This window comes from Salvelinus namaycush, chromosome 41 (assembly GCF_016432855.1).
Source record: "Salvelinus namaycush isolate Seneca chromosome 41, SaNama_1.0, whole genome shotgun sequence".
In the NCBI taxonomy this organism is placed as follows: Eukaryota; Metazoa; Chordata; class Actinopteri; order Salmoniformes; family Salmonidae; genus Salvelinus; species Salvelinus namaycush.
Window position 1 is genome coordinate 7,300,776 of NC_052347.1, and position 20,708 is coordinate 7,321,483.

Below are 20,708 nucleotides of genomic sequence, written 5' to 3' on the forward strand. Positions count from 1 at the left end.
TATTTTCAAGACTAGTACTTGAGGGGCCGTAGTCTGGGGACCTATCCGGACTGTGCATAGGAACCCCTACCATCACATCTGACATGTTAGTCATTTAGCAGACACGCTTATTCAGAGCGCATACATTTATCACATTTACTTCAAATACAATCCTGGGAGAGCAATAAGCATGGAATATTCCAGCAGGTAGATGAGAAACTACGGATGAAAAGTTTTACGCTGAAATTAGACAGTCTGACTCCTGGTCTTGATGTACAGCTAGCTGTAAGTAAGGCTACATAAAACGGAGCTCTGGCGCCATCTAGTGACAGCTCAGCATTCCATAACCTTCAGAGGAGAAGGAGATGTAAAATCCTCTAGCCTTATTAGCCTAGCAAGCGTATCCTCTAGTCTAAAAGGGCTGCATGCAATACGCAGACATCTCAAGAAGCTTGTGCTGAGAATGAGAAATTCACTTCTCATTGCAGTTTCAGAAGCCGTTTGCCACAGTAAGTAAAGAATGCATGTCTGTGCTGGTATTTGTTACTATATGTAATCTGCCTATAATGTACCATACTGGAAGTAGCCAGACGGGACATTTATATTTATGTATTGCTCGCAACCCTTACTCATACCACTGCAGACTACTCACTCTTCACCAGCTAAACATCGTTAAGACAGACATGTAGCAACTCAAAACTCTTTATTTGTTGACGCATTATATTTAAAAAAAGACATACCATTGCCGCCACTTACAGGGCAGTCCCGTCACCCAATCCTTCCCATACAGGATAATAGTTCAGAAAATGCCTCGATAAAGTATTCTTGTCCATCTTCATTCCTTCAGTTCTTTTATTTTTTACAGTAGCAACAAACCCCTAGAATGTTATTGGGGTTAACTACAGGAATTTTATTTACATTGAGCAAAAATTACACAAGAGGAAAAACATCTCCTTTTGAGGAGCATTTTGGAAAATAATTTAGAAACAAAAACAAAATAAAATACAATTATTGCAGTATACTACAATCATACATTTGTTACATGATGCGAAAGCAGCATCTTGATGTACAGATTTCAGTGCAAGTCATTTCAATATACAACCACTACCACTTGGAACAACATGACCTTTAACCCTACAGCACTAAGCGGGTGTGACCCCCCCCCCCCCCCCCCCCACAGTACCTCCAATAAAACTTGAGCTTCACCCCTCTTATCGGTGTTCCCCCACCAGTGACCATTTTAATTTCCTTATGGGCAACATTTCATTAGTCAGTAATAAAGAACATTCCTTATATGCCCATCATATTAGAGGGATACTTCACATTGCTCAGTGATCTATGTACACCATACCGTATTACAAATTGTTGGTGAATATTACGGGTCATGAAGAGAGCAAGTAGTCATGTGAGAAAATTAGATATTAATGACAACAGAATTCAGGCAGTAGACTAGAGCCACCAGATTACATTACAAAGTCAAGGCTGTTTCCAGTCATGGATGTCACCCTAAACCCCCTCTTATCTCCCCCTTTCCTTTCCCACAACACCATCCTGCTTATGGCTTCAGCCACTGCGTCTCTTTGGCTGTAAAAACAAAGAAGAACATTGACAGCGACAATCAGTTATAAACTGTGGGACAAAAAAAAATACTCCAGAGGTTTCTGCTTCTCCCCCCCCCCCTTTTAAACTGGGTTCCCATTCAAAACAAACTGCCGTCTTAGATTTGAGGTTGCCTCAAACCCTCTCCCACCCTGTCCAGAAACCTCAGGGTGAATGTCTGTCAACTGTTCGGAGGGGTCCATTCAAAGAGCCCACAGTAAATGTCTGTTGTTTACCTCTGCACAGGCAGCATATCACAGCACCTCTGTCTGGCCAGTGGTCTAATGGTGGCCAGTCTGATGATATTCTCATCATCACCTGCTGCACAATGGTGCCACTACACCTCCCTCTCTCCATGTTAACTCTGATGTTTAACCAGGCCTGCTCTGGCCAAAACACCCTCCTCTGATGTGGACACATGGCTATAGTGAAGGTCTTTCTCAGGAGCCGTGGTTAGGGGGGTGCTGGAGGTCCTGCCCTGAGAAGATGGGGTGCAGGAAGGGGTGGAGCTGCAGTGCAGCTGCCGCAGCGGCGTTAGAGTGCCGGGGGGCGAACAGCGTTGGGTAGAGGGATGAGTGTGGTATGTGGTGGAGGGCTAAGGGGCTGTGGTGATGAAGTGCTGAGGCTGGGATAATGTGTATGGGCTGGCCATTGAGGAAGGCCGTGTGGTGGGCAGGGATCAGTCCAGCGTGTCCCACTCCCAACTGGTGGCCCAGAGTGTGGCCCAGAGAGTGTCCCAGGTGAGATAGGGAAATGGGGGTGAGGTGGTGCTGGGGGATGTGGTGGACCTGGGCTAACTGGGGGTGCGGGTGGGGGCCGTGTGGGTGGATGCCCATGGCTGCAGCCTGAGCGGCATGGTGCTGCTGGATGAGGTGTTGTACTGTGGTGATGGAGGTAGCCGAGGCTGCAGACACGGCAGGCTGGTGGATCTGGATCATCTGCTGCTGGGGGGGAGGGGGTGCCGGCTGCAGATGGTTCGCTGCTGCAGCCATGTTCGCTGCAGCCTGTGCTGCTGCGGCTGAGGGGAAGGTCTTGATATGCTTGGCCAGGAGCTGCTGCTGGATGTGCTGCTGGGCGGCCTGCTGCAGCTTGCCGTACTTCTCCATCTCCTCTGGGGTGAAGGTGATGGGCTGGCTCTCCAGCGGGGCCAGACCGTTCTCCTCTGCCTCCATGCCCATGTCCTCCTCCTCCAGGCTGGGCGGGGGGTAGTTGGGGTAGGCGTGCATGGGGGGTGGCTGCTGCTGCATGTCGGGCATGAGTGGCTCCATCATGGGGTTCTGGGAGGGGTCCTGTCCCGGCTCGCCCTGGTATGGGGGCATCAGCATGGAGGGCTCCTGATGGAACAGCGGCCGGGGCTCATGAAGAACCCGTGCGTCCAGGGTGAGGTGGCGGGCTTCCTGGACTACTACTACCGTCTCCTCCACCTTCTTATGAGCTGGTGGAGGGGGAGGCGGTGGGGGGAACTCCCGGATGGGCTCCATCAGGATGACCTCTCCCCCGGCATCTGAACCTTTCCCTGCTGATGACTTCTCTCCACCATCGGGCCGGGTCAGGGGGATCGCAGGGAATTTCTTCCCTGCCTGCAGCTTACCGAACAGGGGCAGCATGGACTTATTGCCCAGAGCTGGAGGCAGTTTGGGCCCAAAGTAGCCCGATGGTGGGTCCTTGATCTTGGCGCCAGATTTGGTCCCTGTGGTTGGGACATCAGATCCCTTCCTGGACTGGATCTTATCCAGAAGCTGGCGGGCGGTGAAGTGTGAGGAAGAGTTCCTCTGGTCTCCCCCTCCTTCTCCCCGGGACCCCCCTGCCCTCTGGCTCTGGGAGCTGCTGTTGCGGTTTGGGGCTCGTGATGAGGCAGAGCGGGGGGACTGGGAACGGTAGATGCAGGAGCGGTTGAAGTCTCTGCGCCGTGTAGTGCTGTCTGCCCGGCCCCTGTGGCCCCCCTGGCCTCCACGACCCCGGTAAGGGGAGCCCTTGGTAGAGCTGGAGGAGCGGCTGGCTGAGCTGTGGCTGCGGCTGTAGCTGCGTCTCCACGACCTGGTGCTGCTGCTGCGGCTCCTGCTGCTAGAGCTCCGAGAGCTGCTCCGGTGCCGCCGCTGGTGCCTCTTCCTGCGGCTGTGGCTGCGGGAGCGAGAGTCCTCCGAGGACGAGGAAGAATAGTGACGTCTTCTGGAGCGCCGCCGCCCGCCGCTTCCCCGTCGATCGTACTCTGAGTCAGAGGAGCGTTTAGAGTGTCTCCGGTGGCGGCCCCCGTCACTGTCGTCACTGTAACTGTCTGAGTAGCTGCGGCTGCGCCGGCTGTAGGCGCTCGAGGAACGCTCCGAGCTGCTGGAGTCTGACTGGCTACGGGATGCCTGGCCGCGGTGCCGCCTCCGGCTGCTCCCTCGCCCGTCTCCCCGACGCGACGAGCGGCTTCGGGAGCGGCCGGAGTCATCGCTCTGGTGCCGGCGCCCCTCCCGGGGCGTGGATCTGCGGCGGCTGGATCGGGAAGCTGAGCCTCCACCTCCTTCCTCCTCACTCTCACTGCTGGGTGGTTTGCCTGGCCCGGGGCTCTTCTGGGCCGAGGAGGAGCAGGAAGCGCTGGGTGGGGCGCTGGGGTCTGTCTTCAGACGCTTGGTGCCGTTGTGCTCCTCAGACGGCTTGGCCTCGTCAGAGCCTTTCCCTGCCCCACCTTCCTCTGCCCCGGACTTCTGAAGTGCTTCTTTGGCTGGTCGTTTCCTCTTCCCGGGTTCCGCTCCTGTAGCAGATCCTGTTCCTGCTGGTGCTGGGGGAGCACTAGAAACCGTTGCGGCTACTGCTTTTTCCTCTTTAGGCTTTTCCTTATCACCACCACCTCCCTCTTCCCCCTCACCTTTGTTTTTGCTCTTCTTTCGTTTGTGTTTTTTCTTCTTTTTGGTTTTCTCTCCTAGGATCGCAGTTTCCGCGTCCCCGTCCACTACGGCTCCCTTCTCTTTTTCTTTGCGCTTGGAGCCTTTCCCAGATTTCTTATGCTTCTTCTTCTTCTTTTTCTTCTTCTTCTTGGCTCCGCTTGTGCTACTCTGTAGCTTTTGCTCCTCAGTCTCCCCTTGGGAAACCTCTATTTTTAAGGAGGGCTGCTCCTTATCAGTGTTGTCAGTGCTGGGCCCAGGGGTGGTGGTGGCAGCAGCAGCATTCCCCTCGTTGACTGCAGCAGCTGCCTCAGGATTGTTTTTTTTCTCAGCTCCTTCACCAGTGGGCTTGGAGGACTTTGCTGCTCGTCCAGCACGGACCCCTTTGTTGCGGGACAGTTTGAAGTCGAAGTACAGGGGGTTGCAGCTGTAAGAGAGGGTGGGCTGAGCCTTGGTAAAATCCAGCAGCTCCGAGGGCCACTGCAGAGTGGTGCTCTCGTCTTTGCTCAGGACCAGGAAGAAGGGGCTGGTGGGGATTTTGGGGCCCGAGTTGGGCTCTGGGACTGGGGTCTCCTGCTTGCTGTCTGGTACTACAGTGGGGGCCGTTGTGGGAGGGGGGTCTGTGAAGCTGGCAGAGGCCTCTTCAGTCTTCAGTTTAGGTGATGTGGGAGTAGGAGTGGGCTCTGTGACTGGAGCTGCAGGAGTCTTCTCTGGCTCTTCTGATTTGCACTCGGTAGCTTTTGGCTGTGTCTGCTCAGAAACCTCTGCTACCACCTTCTCGGTCTTCTTCTCTTCCACCTCTTCTTCATCTTCTTCTTCTTGCTCCCTGATCTCACACTGGTCTGTGGCCTTCATGAACACCAGGAACTGGAAGCGGGGTTTGACTCTGCAGTGGGTTGGTGGGATGTAGTGGTAGTACTCAGGCTCCTGGCCGGCCCAGCCTTCCTCCTTCTTCATCATCATCTTCAGCTTGTTGAGGGTGGAGGCTAGGGAGGCGCCGTCATCTTCTTCCTCCTGCTCTGGTTGTTCTTGATGTAGTTGCTCCTCCTGCTGCTCCTCCTCCTCTGGCCCTGCTGTTCCATTCCCCCCTCCTCCTCCCTTGGGGCTCTCGGTGCTGCAGCCGGAGGTCTCCTCCTGTCCCGCGGCCTTCTCCCCTCCCTCCTCCTGTCCCCCCTCCTCCTCCTCCTCGTCATCCTGATGGAGTTTAGCGAACACTGCTGCGACCGTCTCCAGCTTCACCGGGGGTTTCTTGGCGAAGGAGAAGGACACGCTGACCTTGGAGGCCCCGGCCGGGGATGAGCTGCTCTTCCCCAGGGAGAAGTTGATGGTGGTGGCTGGTTTGGGGGAGGCCTGACCCCCACTGCTCTTCTCCTCCCCTGACAAGCCCTCCATGGCAGTGTCTGCAGGGGGAACATACTCGGGGGTTACAGCACTCCCCTCTTCACCCTTCTCCCCGTCTACTGCCACGGTGGTGGGTTTGAACATGGGACCACTTCCCGGGGTACTGAAACACAACGATAAAGAACATATTAAAGTGACGTGTTTCATGTGTTATGCGTTTCATCCAGAACACATTATTTAAAATTATAATTTCTCTTTGCACATACATCTGCAAACACTGCACTGATAGGAAGCTGCCACACAGCTATTAGACTGTTAAACAGCCATCACTAGCACATTAGAGGCTGCTGCCTATAGGCATAGACTAGGAATCACTGGCCACTTTAAGGAATGGAACACTAGTCACTTTAATAATGTTTACCTATCTGGCATTACTCATCTCATATGTATAAACTGCATTCTATACTATTCTACGCTATCTTAATTAATGAATAATGTTTACATATCTGGTATTACTCATTTCATATGTATATACTGTATTCTATGCTATTCTACGTTATCTTAGTCCGTTCCGCTCTGACATCGCTCATCCATATGTATATAGTCTTAATTCATTCCTACCTAGATGTGTGTGTATTGGGTATATGTTGTGTAATTTGTTAGATATTACTTGTTAGATATTACTGCACTGTCGGAGCTAGAAGCACAAGCATTTCACTACACCCGCAATAATATCTGCTAACCTAATCACGTATATGTGACCAATAAAATAAAAATGTGATATTTATTATTGGGTTACAGCCTCCACTTCAGCCAGGAGAGGGCGGTTGAGTGTGCAGTATATACTGTAGCATGTGCTCACCGGTTCTGCTGTTTCCTCTGCTCAGCCAGCTCATGCAGCCTGCGTAGCAGCTTCTCCTGCTTCTTCCCACCCTTCCGGGAGCGTGATGACACGTTTCTCGCAAACTCCCTCTGCTTCAGCTCCTTAAGCCTCTGCAGCAGCACACCAAGGGCAGGATGGCGGGAGAGGGGAAGGGAAGAGAGGGGAAGAAAGACAGATTGGGTCAGATGAAGAAGAGGGATGAGGGATGAGGGAGAAAAAGAGGGACGAGGGAGAGAAAGAGAGCAGTTAAGGATTCCTGCATCCACAGTGGTGCAGCAACATCATTCAACAAGACCATTTTATATATCTGCAAAGCCCTCTCCACTGAGACAGGCTCCTTACACTTGTTTCTGGAGTGTCTGGGATTTAAGGCTCGTTTTCTCTAAGCTCGTGTACACGGTGACAGTATACCCAGTGTGTGTAGGGCTGTAGCAGTGTGGGGGTAAGCGGAGGTCCTCCTCACCTGCTTATGAGCATGGTCGTACGAGTTGATGTGGTTGTCAAACTCTTGGTGCTTCTGGTACTGTTTCTCACACAGCTCACAGTAAAAGTTGGCCCTCAGGTCTTCCAGGGCTTTAGCGATGGCCTTCTCCTTTTCCACCTGGTCCTATTGTTGGGGTTAAGGAGGGCGGGGGGGTAGAGACAGGAGATGTGAGTGACATTGACACAGATTAGAGATGGAAAGATGAAATCAGAGCCAGTATAATCTGGTCTTTATTCTCCTATCATAGGGCTTGGTAGTGGTTGAGTAATCCACAGGAAACTCTATGGTTGTTTATCATTGAGGTTAAAAGTTCAATAACTGAAAGAAATCAATCACATAAGGTAACAAAGCGTACAAGGATTGTGCTTGCAGGTTGTTTTTATACAGTGCATTCGTAAAGTATTCAGACCCCTTCCCCTTTTACAAAAGAATAAGGCTATAATGTATTATAGCCTTATTCTAAAATGTATTAAATTATTTCCCCCCTCAATCTACACACAATACCCCATAATGTTTATTTTTTATTTTTTATTATATTTATTTTTATACACATTAATTAAAAACAGAAATACCTTATTTACAAGAATATCCTTGAGATGTTTCTACAACTTGGAGTCCACCTGTGGTAAATTCAATTGATTGGACATGATTTGGAAAACCATATAAGGTCCCACAGTTGACAGGTCCCTTAGAGAAACAGTGATCTCCATCATTCTTAAATGGAAGAAGTTTGAAACCACCAAGACTCTTCCTAGAGTCAATCAATTGAAGGGGCAGCAGGTAGCCTAGTGGTTAGAGTGTTGGGCCAGTAACTGAAAGGTTGCTGGATCGAATCCCCGAGCTGGCGAGGTAAAAATCTGTCGCTCTGCCCGAGCAAGGCAGTTTAACCCACTGTTCCCCAGGCGCCGACGACGTGGATGTCGATTATGGCAGCCTCCCTCGCACCTCTCCGTTTCAGAGGGTCATATGCGATAGACACATTTCAGTTGAATGCGTTCAGTTGTACAAGATTCTCTGGTCTGATGAAACCGAGATTGAACTTTTGGCCTGAAAGCCAATCGTCACATCTGGAGGAAACCTGGCAGCATCAATCTGTGGGGATGTTTTTCAGCAGCAGGATGGATCGAGGGAAAGATTAACAGAACAAAGTGCAGAACAAAGTTTCTGGAGCAAACCTGCTCCAGAGCACTCAGGACCTCAGACTGAGGCAAAGGTTCACCTTCCAACAGGACAGTGACCCTAAGCACACAGCCAAGACAACAGCCAAGACAACGCTCCCCATTCAACCTGACAGAGCTTGAGAGGATCTGCAGAGAAGAATGGGAGAAACTCCCCAAATACAGGTGTGCCAAGCTTGTAGCGTCATACCCAAGAAGACTTGAGGCTGTAATCGCTGCCAAAGGTGCTTCAACAAAGTACTAAGTAAAGGGTCTGAAATAAATGTGATATCAGTTTTACATTTTTCATGAATTTGCAAACATTTCTAAAAACCTGTTTTGGCTTGTCGTTAGGGGGTATTGTGTGTAAATTGATGTGGGACATTTAAAAAAAAAATAACATTTTTAGAATAAGGCTGTAACGTAACAAAATGAGGAAAAAGCCAAGGGGTCTGAATACTTTCCAAATGCACTGGCATATGCCATTTCCGCAGATATACCGGTAACCCGCTAAAATAAATGATTTGGCACATGCATGACAGTATAAGTGTTCCATTGACTGAGTGTCTGTCTGTGTTTGTCTCATATAGTCAGAATCTCACACCAGCAGACAGCAACTCCTCACATGAAGTCATCCAATTTTCTCCACCAGAAAGATGCGCGAGGGAGTGGGAGATGAGGAACAGGAGAAGCTCTATGATTCTCCAAGGCCTATTTTATTGCATCGACACACAGAACGGCAGCAGAATCTTAAGACAGGGCTATGAGTCACTGGCACAGGAGAAAAGCAAGAAGGTATGCAAATGCAGGAAACGGGGTCACCTTGAAGCGAGTGAACGAATGCTAGTGAGAGATTGTTGAAACGAGGACCTTGAGAAGAGGCGTATGTATGGCTGGATTGAGTTAGCTAGTAAGGAGAGTCTCACCTTGTATTTCTGCTGTAATTCCTCTGTGACTTCCTTCTCCACCTCCAGCACTTTCCTCTTCTCTGTAGCATCTTCGGCAACGTCCAACTACACACACACACACACACACACACACGGTATATGTAAGTTAACAAACTCGCTATGAACAAACTAAAACAGCACTCACAAATACACAGACCCATTTTACACAGTGCATGTCGTATGATACAAAATGTAGAATATCGATATTTCGCGAGCCACTGACAGCGTCTTACCTCCATCTCCATACGTCCCATCCCCATGACATCATATTTGAGGATGATTGGCACAGGGTCGGTGCGTCCTGGGGGGAGAGAGACAGAGAGAGGGGTAGGTGAGGCTCTGACACTGGGACGAGGGGACAGCTCAGGGACAGCCTGCTTTTAGAGCACAGGGTGCTGGGGTTAGAGAATATTGCCTTGAAGTGCAAAGAGACCAGAAAAGCTACAGTGAACCAAACACCAGCCATTCTCACAGCTTACCATAGCCACCAGGCACAGCACAGCTTAAGTACCCCGACTACTTCTCAGCTGGGTTCTCTTTTCTAGAAAGATGCATCCAAATTGCTGCACTGATCCTAGTTCTGAGACGTAACCAGCAGAGGCCATATGAGCAGTTCAGAGACGTCCATTTGGATAAGGGAGGGGGAGAGGACAAGGAAACGGAGGGATAAAGTATACTGGAGAAAAACGGAGTGGCAAGGACAGGGTTTAAGCCTGTATCTGTCGCAGTATCTCCGTGTCTCCCTCCAGTCTCAAAGTGCTGAGCGTAGCCTCTCTCTCCCCTCCCTCCTCCAGTACCGCAGTCCTGTTCAACAAGAACGCCAAGTTTACCAAGGACAATACTGCCAGAGGGGCTGGCTGACGCAGCTGCTTCAGATTACTGAGCAGAACACCACTGCGACAACATAGTACAGCCTCCCCATCACCCGGCTCTGAACTGCCCAGTGACTGACCCCACAACCCCCTGTACTGTCCCATAGGAGACCCAGCCTCTGGTCCCCCTCTACCCCAGGCCTCTCATCATGGCCCTGGCCTAACAGACTCTCCCCCTCTTTCCCTCAGTCTACTTAAGCCATGTTACGTAAGCTGTGAAAAGAGCTAGATCAGAAGGAAATTAACTTCAGAAAAATAAATGAACCAACCAAAAACAACCAGAAAACAGAATGAAACAGAAAAAGATCAAAACTATGTTGGAGATTTGACACGTAATTGCTTAATCCACTCATAATCAGCCAAACGAAGCAGAGAGAGAGGGAGAGAGAGAGAGGGGGGGAGTAAATAAAGGACAAGCACTGAACTACAGCGGAGTGACGTCACAGGCCAGGAATCGCCGTGGTGACATTGCAGGGGAGGGGATACTTACCTGAGAAAATAGGGTATGGGGTGGGGTTGGACAGACAGACAGGGGTTCTCAAAACAAAAAGGCACAAAACAGAATTTGGACTAGTCTGCTGCAGCAGTGGCTGTTGGTTGGCAGCCAGGTTCACAGTAAATCAGATAAGAGTCCAATCAGCACTTCAGTTTGGTTTCAGTTTTTTTTCTTTTTCTCCTTACTCAAGATTACGTTATTATCCTCTTGATCAATTTTAGACTCAGTTTATACCCTTGGGCAAGAGCGATTATGAACATTTTAAAGATGCTTGTCTATAGTTAACAGGGCTAGGAATTAACAAATCCACAATCAGAAACAAATAATGACTAACTATTATTACCACATAGCACAACCTATTAGCCATATTAAACTGGGTGTTGAGCCCTGAATGCTGATTGGCTGAAAGCCGTGGTTATCAGACCTTATACCACGGGTATGACAAACAAATAATTTTTACTGCTCTGATTACATTGATAACCAGTTTATAATAGCAATGAGGCACCTCGGGGGTTTGTGATATATGGCCAATATACCACAGCCAACAGCTGTATCTAGGAACGCTGTGTTGCGTCGTAACGAAGAACAGCCCTTAGCCGTGGTATATTGGCCATATCCCACACCCCCTTGTACCTTATTGCTTAATTCTAATCCACATGCCCCCCTACTTCACTAGCGAAGAGGATAGACTGTAGTCTCTCATTCTGAAACTAAAAGAGCATGTTTGGTTTGCATCTTAAATCATGTGATTAATACTAATAATGTAGGGCTGTAACGACATTAGCGGTCTGATCGCATAAAACCAGACATATTAAAAGGGGCTAGTGATAATACAGTGACTAAGGTCTTATGTGCCGACTGACTACAGTCCTCTATTGCAATGGAAGCCAGCGTGATAATCAGCATTGGTATAATAGGGCAGCAGCATAGGCTTACATACCTAATGTATTCATTAGTGCCAGAATACAGATGTGAGACTAATTAATTCCTAGCCCATGGGGCAATTTTTTTTTTTTTTTTTTTTTTTATGAATTTGAATCCTCTCTTAACATCTGTCTGTTCTCTGAATTGTTCTCGTATCATTGTTATGGTCACAGCCCAATGGTATAATCCTAATTCTTAAATTATAGCCGCATGTGGATCAAATAAGGGCCTGTCTGGACTCCAAACCCCACTACAGTGTCTGTCTGCCGGTTGGACACATTAAGGCAGGGTGGATGGTGTGACGCAATTGCCAAATGAGGCTCCGTATCGCATCGCCGTGTGCCCCTCATAATTTTGTAATAATGTTGAATGCTCCGAATAGCTCCGCATTGACATGATTGATTGACAGTAGGTGGGAGGTCCTGTATAAAAACAAACTCACTTCCTCGACAACAGCTCTGCTCCCCGAAGCGCAAGACGTACGAATGTCCTGACCTGCGCAGAGGCCGTATCACCATAAATGCTGCACGGTCGATGCAGACATCCAAATGACAATGCAGCGCCTATTCCAACTGATAATGAATTGCACCCAGGTCTAAATCAGTCCCTAATTAGAGGGGGATGGATATTGAGCAGTCCAACCACAAGGGGGACTGCTTGAGACCAGCCCACGGACAGACAGACAGGCCACTGCAGTAAAGCTCTCCACCAATGGACCAGTTCACTGAGAACACGGGGGAGGAGTCACAATCCAGGCACCTAATCTTCATGAAATACCATTTTTTACAATTACAGGAGATGTCCCCAACTATAACCATTTTTAAAAACACAGTGACAATACCTTCAGCATTACCCATTCCAGTGGACAACAAAGGGACCGGACAAAAAATTGTGCATCTAAATCACAGTGTGAATCACAAGGTAAAAAAAAACTAAAAACTGAAAACAAACAAAATGAGAATGTTTCTAAGAGTAATGTAGGTGTATATATGATAATATAAAAGCAGCAGAATGAGTACTAATACTGAGAGAGAATTGAAAGCCTATGTAGCATTGGTGCTCTGATGACGGGAAAACAACAAATGAAAGAAATGGGAGGGAAAAAAACAAAACAAAATAAAAACAATTCAATCGGGGGAAAAATAACATTTACCACTAAGTTTACCATCAGCACAACATGGGCAGGATCAAATCGCTGTAAAAAAGAAACACCAATTGGTTAAGCAGGAAGATTCGAGGCACATAGAGAAGGGTGGATGTGGTGGGGATGGGAGTTTGGGGGGGGGGGCCCTCCTCTCCTTTCTTCACTCTTAGCCCTCTGGGTGCTTACAGGGATCTCCTCTCACCACCACACTCTCTCACCCACCGTCCCAGTCCTGGCTCTTACTACCCCAATATCCCATGAGTGCCTAGGACCTCCTGTTCCTCTCTCCTATACGCCGCATATCTGTGGTAAGTAACTCCCAACACCCCTCACTCTTCCTTCGCCCTACCCCAAAGAATGACAGCTAGAGCCAGCAGCTGGCTTCAATAACATCCCCATCAGATAAGAGCTCTGGGGGAGTTGAGTTGGACTCTGTTCTTCAGGGTAGGGGATGATTGTTTAAACAGCTGAATGTGAGGACAGATCCACTTGGAACAGGAGAACAGGGCGAGGTTCCCTGTCCGGCTGTCCTACAGATCATGCTTTAAATGTAGCGTGTTAAAATATCTATCTATCTATCTAACGCATCTGGTACAGTAAAGAGGAATGACCATGCCTCATTCGATACGAGCATGCAACCAATCAGCTGCCCCTGACAACAGAACACCACTCGACACACAGCCACCATTCTCCCCTCTGTCAGCCGCACAGACAGATGTTTGTCTTTGTCAGCCTGGTTAGCCGAGATTCCCCCAAATCCCCTCACTGTCAGCAAGCTCAGTTTGGGACATGCTTACCCCCAGGATGGTGAACAGAAAGGTACCTGAAAAAGGGGGCCCACAGGGCTTTGAGCAGTGCTTAGGAGACTTGGTCTAGCACTGTAAGTGTGCAACAACAGGAAAATAACAGTCAAATGATTATTTAGAGCTGAATTTGAAGTACTCCATGGAGCACATGAAGGGTTCTTTGAGTGTAGCACGGTAGCCTATACAGAGCACTGCTTAAATCCCCAGATGACTGATAGTCCAGGCAGGCAGGGTTGAACCTCTGGGACAGGCATGCTGTGCAGGGGGGGGAAGGCCAAAAGGAGAGGGATGATGGGTGTGTGTGACGTTGGTGGACATGGGAGGGAGGGGCAGACACATTTTGGGTGCACGAGGGGGGAGTGAGGTTTTCCCTGTAAGTTTTCCCTAGGGCCCCCCGTCAGTGGCTGACACACACGTCTCAGTCCCACACGTCTCAGTCCCACATGACAACCGCACGCATACATACAGTACACACTCACTCCACAGGTTTGAAGGTAGATACAGGCAGATGGGGGGGGGGGGGGGGGGGGGGGGGGGGGGGGGGGGGGGGCTACTCTGCAAGCCATTCAAAAGACTGAGCCGTTGTCACAGCCAATCAGAACCCCCAACCATGGCAGCCACAGACACTCAAAGGGAAAAACACAAATCTAAAGAGACTTGGAGCTGGTGATTCTACAGGATGTGATGCAATCGTTGGTTACTAGGATCTACCTTGATTTGAATTGGATTTGTCTGGTTTTTCGTACTTGGAATCAAAGCACTGTAGGTACTTGTGAGCAGATTGTGAAAAGTGAAATAATAGTTTAGTGGTTTTATAAAGACAAGAGGAGGAAGCCGAGGGAGGCCAGTATTAGCCTGCGTTGTAAAGGGCGGTGTTACATTGAGGTCAATTGTAGAGAGTGGGAGAAACACACACAGACATACAGAGGGAATCCAACAAACCTTACCTAAAAAAGGGGCAAAAAGAACAAAAGAAGAAATAAGAACAGAGTGAATACAGTGAAAACTCAAAGCACAGGGACACATTGCTATCAGGTCAAACAAGCTTCTGACAGGAGGGGAGAGAACGAGTACAATCCTGTATTATTATCATTAGAATATGATCCCACAGATTCATTCTATAGTGATGTGATGGCGTGATACGGTGATTGTGTTATAAGTCCACTCCGGAGTAAAGTAGATGACCATATTTGTCTACAGTTGTTGGGTTCAAACACAGGATCATTAATATCCACAACAATTGGACATGCAGGCAGGCAGGCTGGCGCCACAGACAGACTCATCTACCCACAGAGCAGAGGCCACTGCTTACATAACCACACTGTACTGACACCATGCAAACAGCAACAACACAAGAGCTACACTCAAACCAACTTAAACATTTTACATTTGAGTCATTTAGCAGACGCTCTTATCCAGAGCGACTTACAGGAGCAATTAGGGTTAACTGCCTTGCTCAAGGGCACAGATTGTCGGCTCAGGGATTCGAACCCCTAACGCTGTTAACCAGAAGGCTACATGCCGCTTAGTACATAAAAGCTGTAAACATTTACAGATGATCACATCAAACACACAAATACAACCCCCTTTATTGACAACCAGACAGCAGGTCCGGTTTTAAAATGCATATTTAAAAACAAAACACCCTGTACTGTCTGCCTGTCTCAATCCTGCTATCAACGCATCAGAGTCATGGGTCGCCGCAGTGCTTTCACACACTCAGACAGGTAGTTCCCAATGTGCCCTGTAGGAGGCAGTGTCCTGGACTGTAGGGCCTCTGGCTGGTAACTGGTGACAGAGAAGTGGACTGAAGCCCTACATGTCCATGAGCAGAGGAGAGGAGAGAGCGCAGCAATACCAGGAACCCCTGCCAACCTCCTTACAACCAGCCCCTGGCATGAGCCTCAATCCACCATTCCTCATGGGACAGCGTCGAAACCCTCAGCAAGCAAGACGCCACGCACCGGCTATGTCCTCTTCAAGGCCAGAGATGACGAGTCGTTGACACAAGTGTAGCAACGTCCTCAAAAAGCTCCTTAGCATACGAGAGCGCTGTTGGTATTACATTTGCCGTGGCTGCTGCTGTGTGTGTGTGTGTCTGTGCGGCATTCCTCTGTGTGACTGTTGTGTTTAGCACAGTGCTGCCAAATGGGAGGGTGGGACAGATCCCCAGCTAGATGAGCCATGGCTAAACACTACAGACAGAAAAGCAGACACTAAAAGAATGCAGTGTGCCCTGCGCTACGTACACTACCTGCCTCCCTGAAAACAAATAGCCAGCTGACCTGACTGACGCAGGTCTTAACTCAGTGCAGATCCTCATGTTCTCATGTTGCACCCGAGGCTACTACTGCAGGGAGGCTGGCAGTCTACAGCTGCATAAGTAGCATTGTAACGGCATCCTCCTCTAAAAGCAAGTATAAAAACAAGGTTCTCTAACACGGGCCTATTTATCCACTTAGTAAGACGTTAAGATGCAAATGTAGCATTCGACACATTGTTACAATCAGCTGCTCAGGGTGTCAGACTGAACAAGAGGACAAGTCCCCAGTAGTGTACGGTTTTGAGAGGGAGAAGGCATCCAGGCACTGTGTCCTGGTTGAAAACATGACCGTGTGTTAGGAGACAGAGAATGAGCAGACTGGGATGTTTCCCATTAGCGTGTTGTAATGCAGCCCAGATGCTTCCTGCTGGGTGGGTAGGGAAAGGCTGGTGTGACTAAGGGAACGGGGCGATGGAGGGATGAGAAAAGGCTGGGTGAAAGACGGGTCCGGGTTGTGTAGCTAGCTCTGGGCGGAAACAAATGAGAGTGAAAGGGGTTGGGTGAAGAGGTTAAGGCTCCTGGACTCGAGCCCATAAAGTAGACACACTCACTCTAAACCAATTCTCAATAGACTACATGTACCAACCAGCCTGCCAACTATGACATCATTCAAAGCTGAAGGAAAACAACACTACAGGCTCTACAGTGCGACCATTTTACTCACATATGCACCGAAATATTTTGTTGTGCGACCTTCTTCTAGCACCAGTGCCCATAGAAAAATGTAAGAGTCTAGCTTTATAACCCCAAATATTTTGCATTGTGCTCCAAAATGTGTTCGCGTGCGCCTACATTTTACAACTTAGGCGCACACATGCTCCTTGTAAAAAATAAAATAAAAAGCCAGCGTAGAGACTTGCTATTCATCACCCTCTATAGAGAAAGCAGAGGGGAAGGAGAGGGAGAGCCGGGGAGAAGTGAGACGGAGAGAGGGAGAGAAAGAGGACGGGTGCGAGTATGAGAGAGAGCGAGAGAGGGGAGGGGCAGAGAGTGCGTGAGCGAGGGAAGAGAACGTAGCATAGCAGGCAGGAGTTGAGTGGAGAGAAGCCAGGGCACTGCACCACTAGGACCAAGCAAATGAGGCTGTGAGCTGAGCTGAACTAAAGAGGCTGAGGTGACCTAAGCCAACTAAAAACACCATCTGACATGAGCTGTGGTCAATCAGTGCACACAAAATGCATCAATACAATTCATTCCAATAAGAAGTTAATAGATAATTACCAGGGAAACCCTGAAATAACAGATAACCAGTGTACCCCCTAAAGTAACCCATCAATCCTTCAACCAGATTAGTTTTAAATTAATTTAAATAAAGTGCCAGTTAACAGGGAGAGATCAATAACGGAAATGGAGGAAGTGAGATTAACCGTTTTTAATTCTAACCAACATATTGACGGAATTACTTTGACTAAAGACTGGGGAGGGTAGAACACGAAGGCATGACATAGGCGATTATATAAGACTATACATAGCTAGATACAGACCACATCAGTTACAGTAACTCCGCAATCGTCTACGAGCACATATCCAACCCTACAGCGGCTAGTATCACTGTACTAATCATCACAGCTATGAAGCCCAGACATTCTAGAAACTATGAAGCCCAGAAATTCCAAACATGACACAGGTGTCCAAAGGCAAACACACACAGTGTGAAACTAACTTGCCTCCTGATCAGTGGAACATCTGAGAAGCAGACCTGGACTCTGTCTGCTACACACTTCACAGTGGAACCAAGCTGGGTACACACAGGCATTCCACCATCAGACTATGTATGTTTTGGAGGAGAATGAACAGCAGCTCCCATTGGCTGAGGGAAGTGTGTCTCAAGGAAGCTTGTGAGCAATGAGCATCAGTGCGAGTGTGTGTGGGGTGGGCATGCATTCTACATCCCCTTAAACTTTTAAAAACTCGGGCCACTTTAGTCAAATCTGCTCTAGGCTAAATGCATCATGGGAAGGGAACAGCAGTGGCGCAAAGAAAAAACACTACCACCCTCCTCCTCCTCCCGTCCTGTCCCAGGGTGCATTACACTATCCTTTCTACACCTAGTTCTGGCGAAGACCAGTGCAAGACCGACAGGGACAACTGTACCGGGGTCATGCACTAAATACTCTGATCCTTTCTACCTACCAGAAGAGGAAGACAGAGATCAGAAAAAGTACAGAAAATAGAAAGGAAACAGTCAAAAAGAAACAAAACAAGTACAAAATAAAACCTGGAGAAAGGTGAGGCAAAGAGGAGTACTGAGAGGTTTTAGCACACATTTGAGAAAGGAGTATGGAGAGAGAGAGAGAGAGAGAGAGAGAGAGAAGGGGCGAGAATGTCTTCTTACCCTGCATGGTTTTGCCCAGTCCCTGCCCCAGCTTCCAGCCATGTTTCTGAAGCAGCCGGTGCCCAATGTTATCCTGGCAGACAGAACAGAGGAGAAAAAGACCAAAAACATTCCAATAATAAGAAAAGCTTTTCCCGTGGGCACGGGTCACAAACACATACAGGACTACTACCAAATCATCACCACCTCCTACACCATGTGACATCAGTGTCTTCCAGCACAGGGGGAGGTGAGGGAGGGAGGGAAGGAGGAAGGGAGTGTGCAGTCTCAGTACTAACATCCTTATAGCCACACTGAGGGGTAGAGAAGGAGCCTACCCTAACAGGAACGGATTAAAACCTCTAAAGCTTACGAACTGGGGATGAAGCGTCCCATGTTCTACTCGTTGTTGTAACACAGAGAATAATCAGCTGTCTGGGAGGTACGAGGGGAAAGAGGTAGAGGAGAAAGGAGACGGTAATATATGTATCACACGCTTATACATATATGAACCGCTATAGAGCGAGATCTATCGTACACGGACAAATGGGACAAAAACGAGGAATGGAAATCTTGCGTTAACAGAAAGAGGACCAGAAACTCCCACGCTTGTTGTGATTCCATAACCAAGACAGAGGGGAGCGCCACGAAAAATATGGAGCTGTCACGAGAGAAATACAGCGAGAGAGGGGGAAAGAGAGAGAGAGAGAGAGAGAGAGAGAGAGAGCGAGAGCTAAGAGGGCCTTGGGTTACCATTACAAGGCCCAGGGTTGAGAGTGTGTATGACTGTGTAGGAGAGAGGAAGACATCAGGTGCGTGACTGAGACTGTTAAAATGCTGTGGGACGGCAGTAAAACAAAAGTGAAATGCAAGACTGTCGCACCACTACAAACTACAGTACATCATCAAGCACAAAGAAAACAGAAAGAATGAGATTTGTACAAATGAAAAAAGAAAAGTTGCGTTTCAGTTGTGATTATAACTATTCCAAGCTTTTCTACTACCATTCACCAGGGTGCTGCAATCTACCAAACACATACAAACCAACCCCCAAAAAAGTATATTTATAATCACAAAGAGAGTAGATGTCAAATTTCACAAACTGAAAACCAAGTGGGAGGGATTGAAACCAAACAGTAAAACAGCATGCAGCTTTTTGTTGAAGAGTTAAACAAAAAGGAGACGGTGTTAGTACTGGACTGTATATGATGATGCATATACAGAAGGGCAGGGTCAACAGAAGGCCAACAGACCAGTGGTGTTAGTCTGAGATGGGCTCAAGCACAGAGGTGATGGTTGGACAGGGTCATAGTAGATTGTCTTGACAGAGGGAGGGCAGTGGAAGTGGATGGAGCTGTAAGGGTGGTGGTGTGGTGGGGCAGTATGGGTTAGTGCATGTGGAAGGGGTAGTGGTTGTCACACACAGTAAATGCTGCATCTCCGCCCGTCTGCCTTTGTCCAAGAGATGGATTTTAGTCCATTTTATCAAGTCCCTGTGGTATTTCTACCCAAACTAGTGCCCCCCCCCAATCTGTATAACTAAGTCAACGCTCCCAGCTTGCTTATTGTTATTGGTTTGTTTAAAGTGAGCCACATAAAATATTGTTGAAATGGCAACTCCCCTCCAAAAGCCACTGATAATCTCCTTCATATACAGTATTTGTTGTAGGGCCTTGCTGATAAAATACACATGTTTTCCTACCTTACCCCAGGGAAAAGTTGAACTGCACCACTTCCTAGCTCTGTTTGGTTGTGTTTTTCTCCTCGTCTATTTCCAGACAGGAAGACGCAGTAGAACAGAGCCTGGGAATGGGGGATATATGAGCTGTATCTGTGTGCCGGTCAGATCTTCCGCTCCAAGCACAGATAAGAGAGGAATTCATACTGGGCCTCATATGCTGGGGAGAGGGCTCGCCTGTGTACTTACAATAACTGGGGCTATACATCACCTAGCATGGTGTCACCATATAAACATGTTCATGCTGGTTGCTGGACACATCAAGTCAGAGCAGATATAAATAAAAGAGGAACTGGAGGACTACAAATCCCATGATCCTCTGCAGCCTCGTCTCTCTGCACTGCAGATGGTGCTGCAGTGGGCTCTTCTCTGCTCCCATTGACAAAGAGATACTGGGGATGCTTTTAGTTCTCACCGCAGCAGGATGGTGCTGTATCTGCCTGCAACAACCCACACAGAAAAACAAGCACTGGCTGAGGAGAGTAGTAGTTGATCTAATAGCACCTTTCAGGGGTTATGTAGGTTGGCGGGGGGAATCAAATGTAAGCCAATAGTCTGTAACCCTCCCCCAAAATAACTCTAGCTGCGTCTGTAAATCAGAATGAGGAAAACCAGGTGGGGCTGGTGAGGGGGAGAAACTTCAGTCCAAAACGGCTGAGACTGATCGATGAGCCAATCAGAATGGACTGAGCAGAGTGTGAGGGCGGAGATGAGGCGCAGGCTGTGTGCTGAACAACAGATGAAGGAATGCACTAAATGAAGAAGAAAACAGACAGACGGACGATGAAAAGCAACGACGGCGAGTTCCAACAGCAGTGCAATTGGAGTGAAGGC

General features: G+C 48.4%; 1 protein-coding gene across 9 annotated transcripts in view; it reads right to left on the minus strand.

Moving 5' to 3' along the window:
* Positions 1–667: 667 nt before the first annotated feature.
* The window catches only part of LOC120034169 (G patch domain-containing protein 8-like), a 36,616-nt gene continuing 16,575 nt past the window's right edge, over positions 668–20,708 (minus strand). For 5 of the 9 annotated variants that reach the window (XM_038980625.1, XM_038980624.1, XM_038980628.1 and 2 more), the window contains 6 exons: positions 18,158–18,230; positions 9,491–9,558; positions 9,237–9,323; positions 7,133–7,276; positions 6,649–6,779; positions 668–5,949 (listed from right to left, as the gene is read on the minus strand). In XM_038980625.1, the coding sequence (XP_038836553.1) occupies positions 2,019–5,949; positions 6,649–6,779; positions 7,133–7,276; positions 9,237–9,323; positions 9,491–9,558; positions 18,158–18,164 (4,368 nt within the window). In that variant the 5' untranslated portion in view covers positions 18,165–18,230 and the 3' untranslated portion in view covers positions 668–2,018. Of the gene's footprint in view, positions 5,950–6,648; positions 6,780–7,132; positions 7,277–9,236; positions 9,324–9,490; positions 9,559–12,702; positions 12,745–18,157; positions 20,705–20,708 lie in introns of those variants that run through there. The other 4 variants (XM_038980629.1, XM_038980630.1, XM_038980622.1 and 1 more) reach the window with 4 other exon arrangements.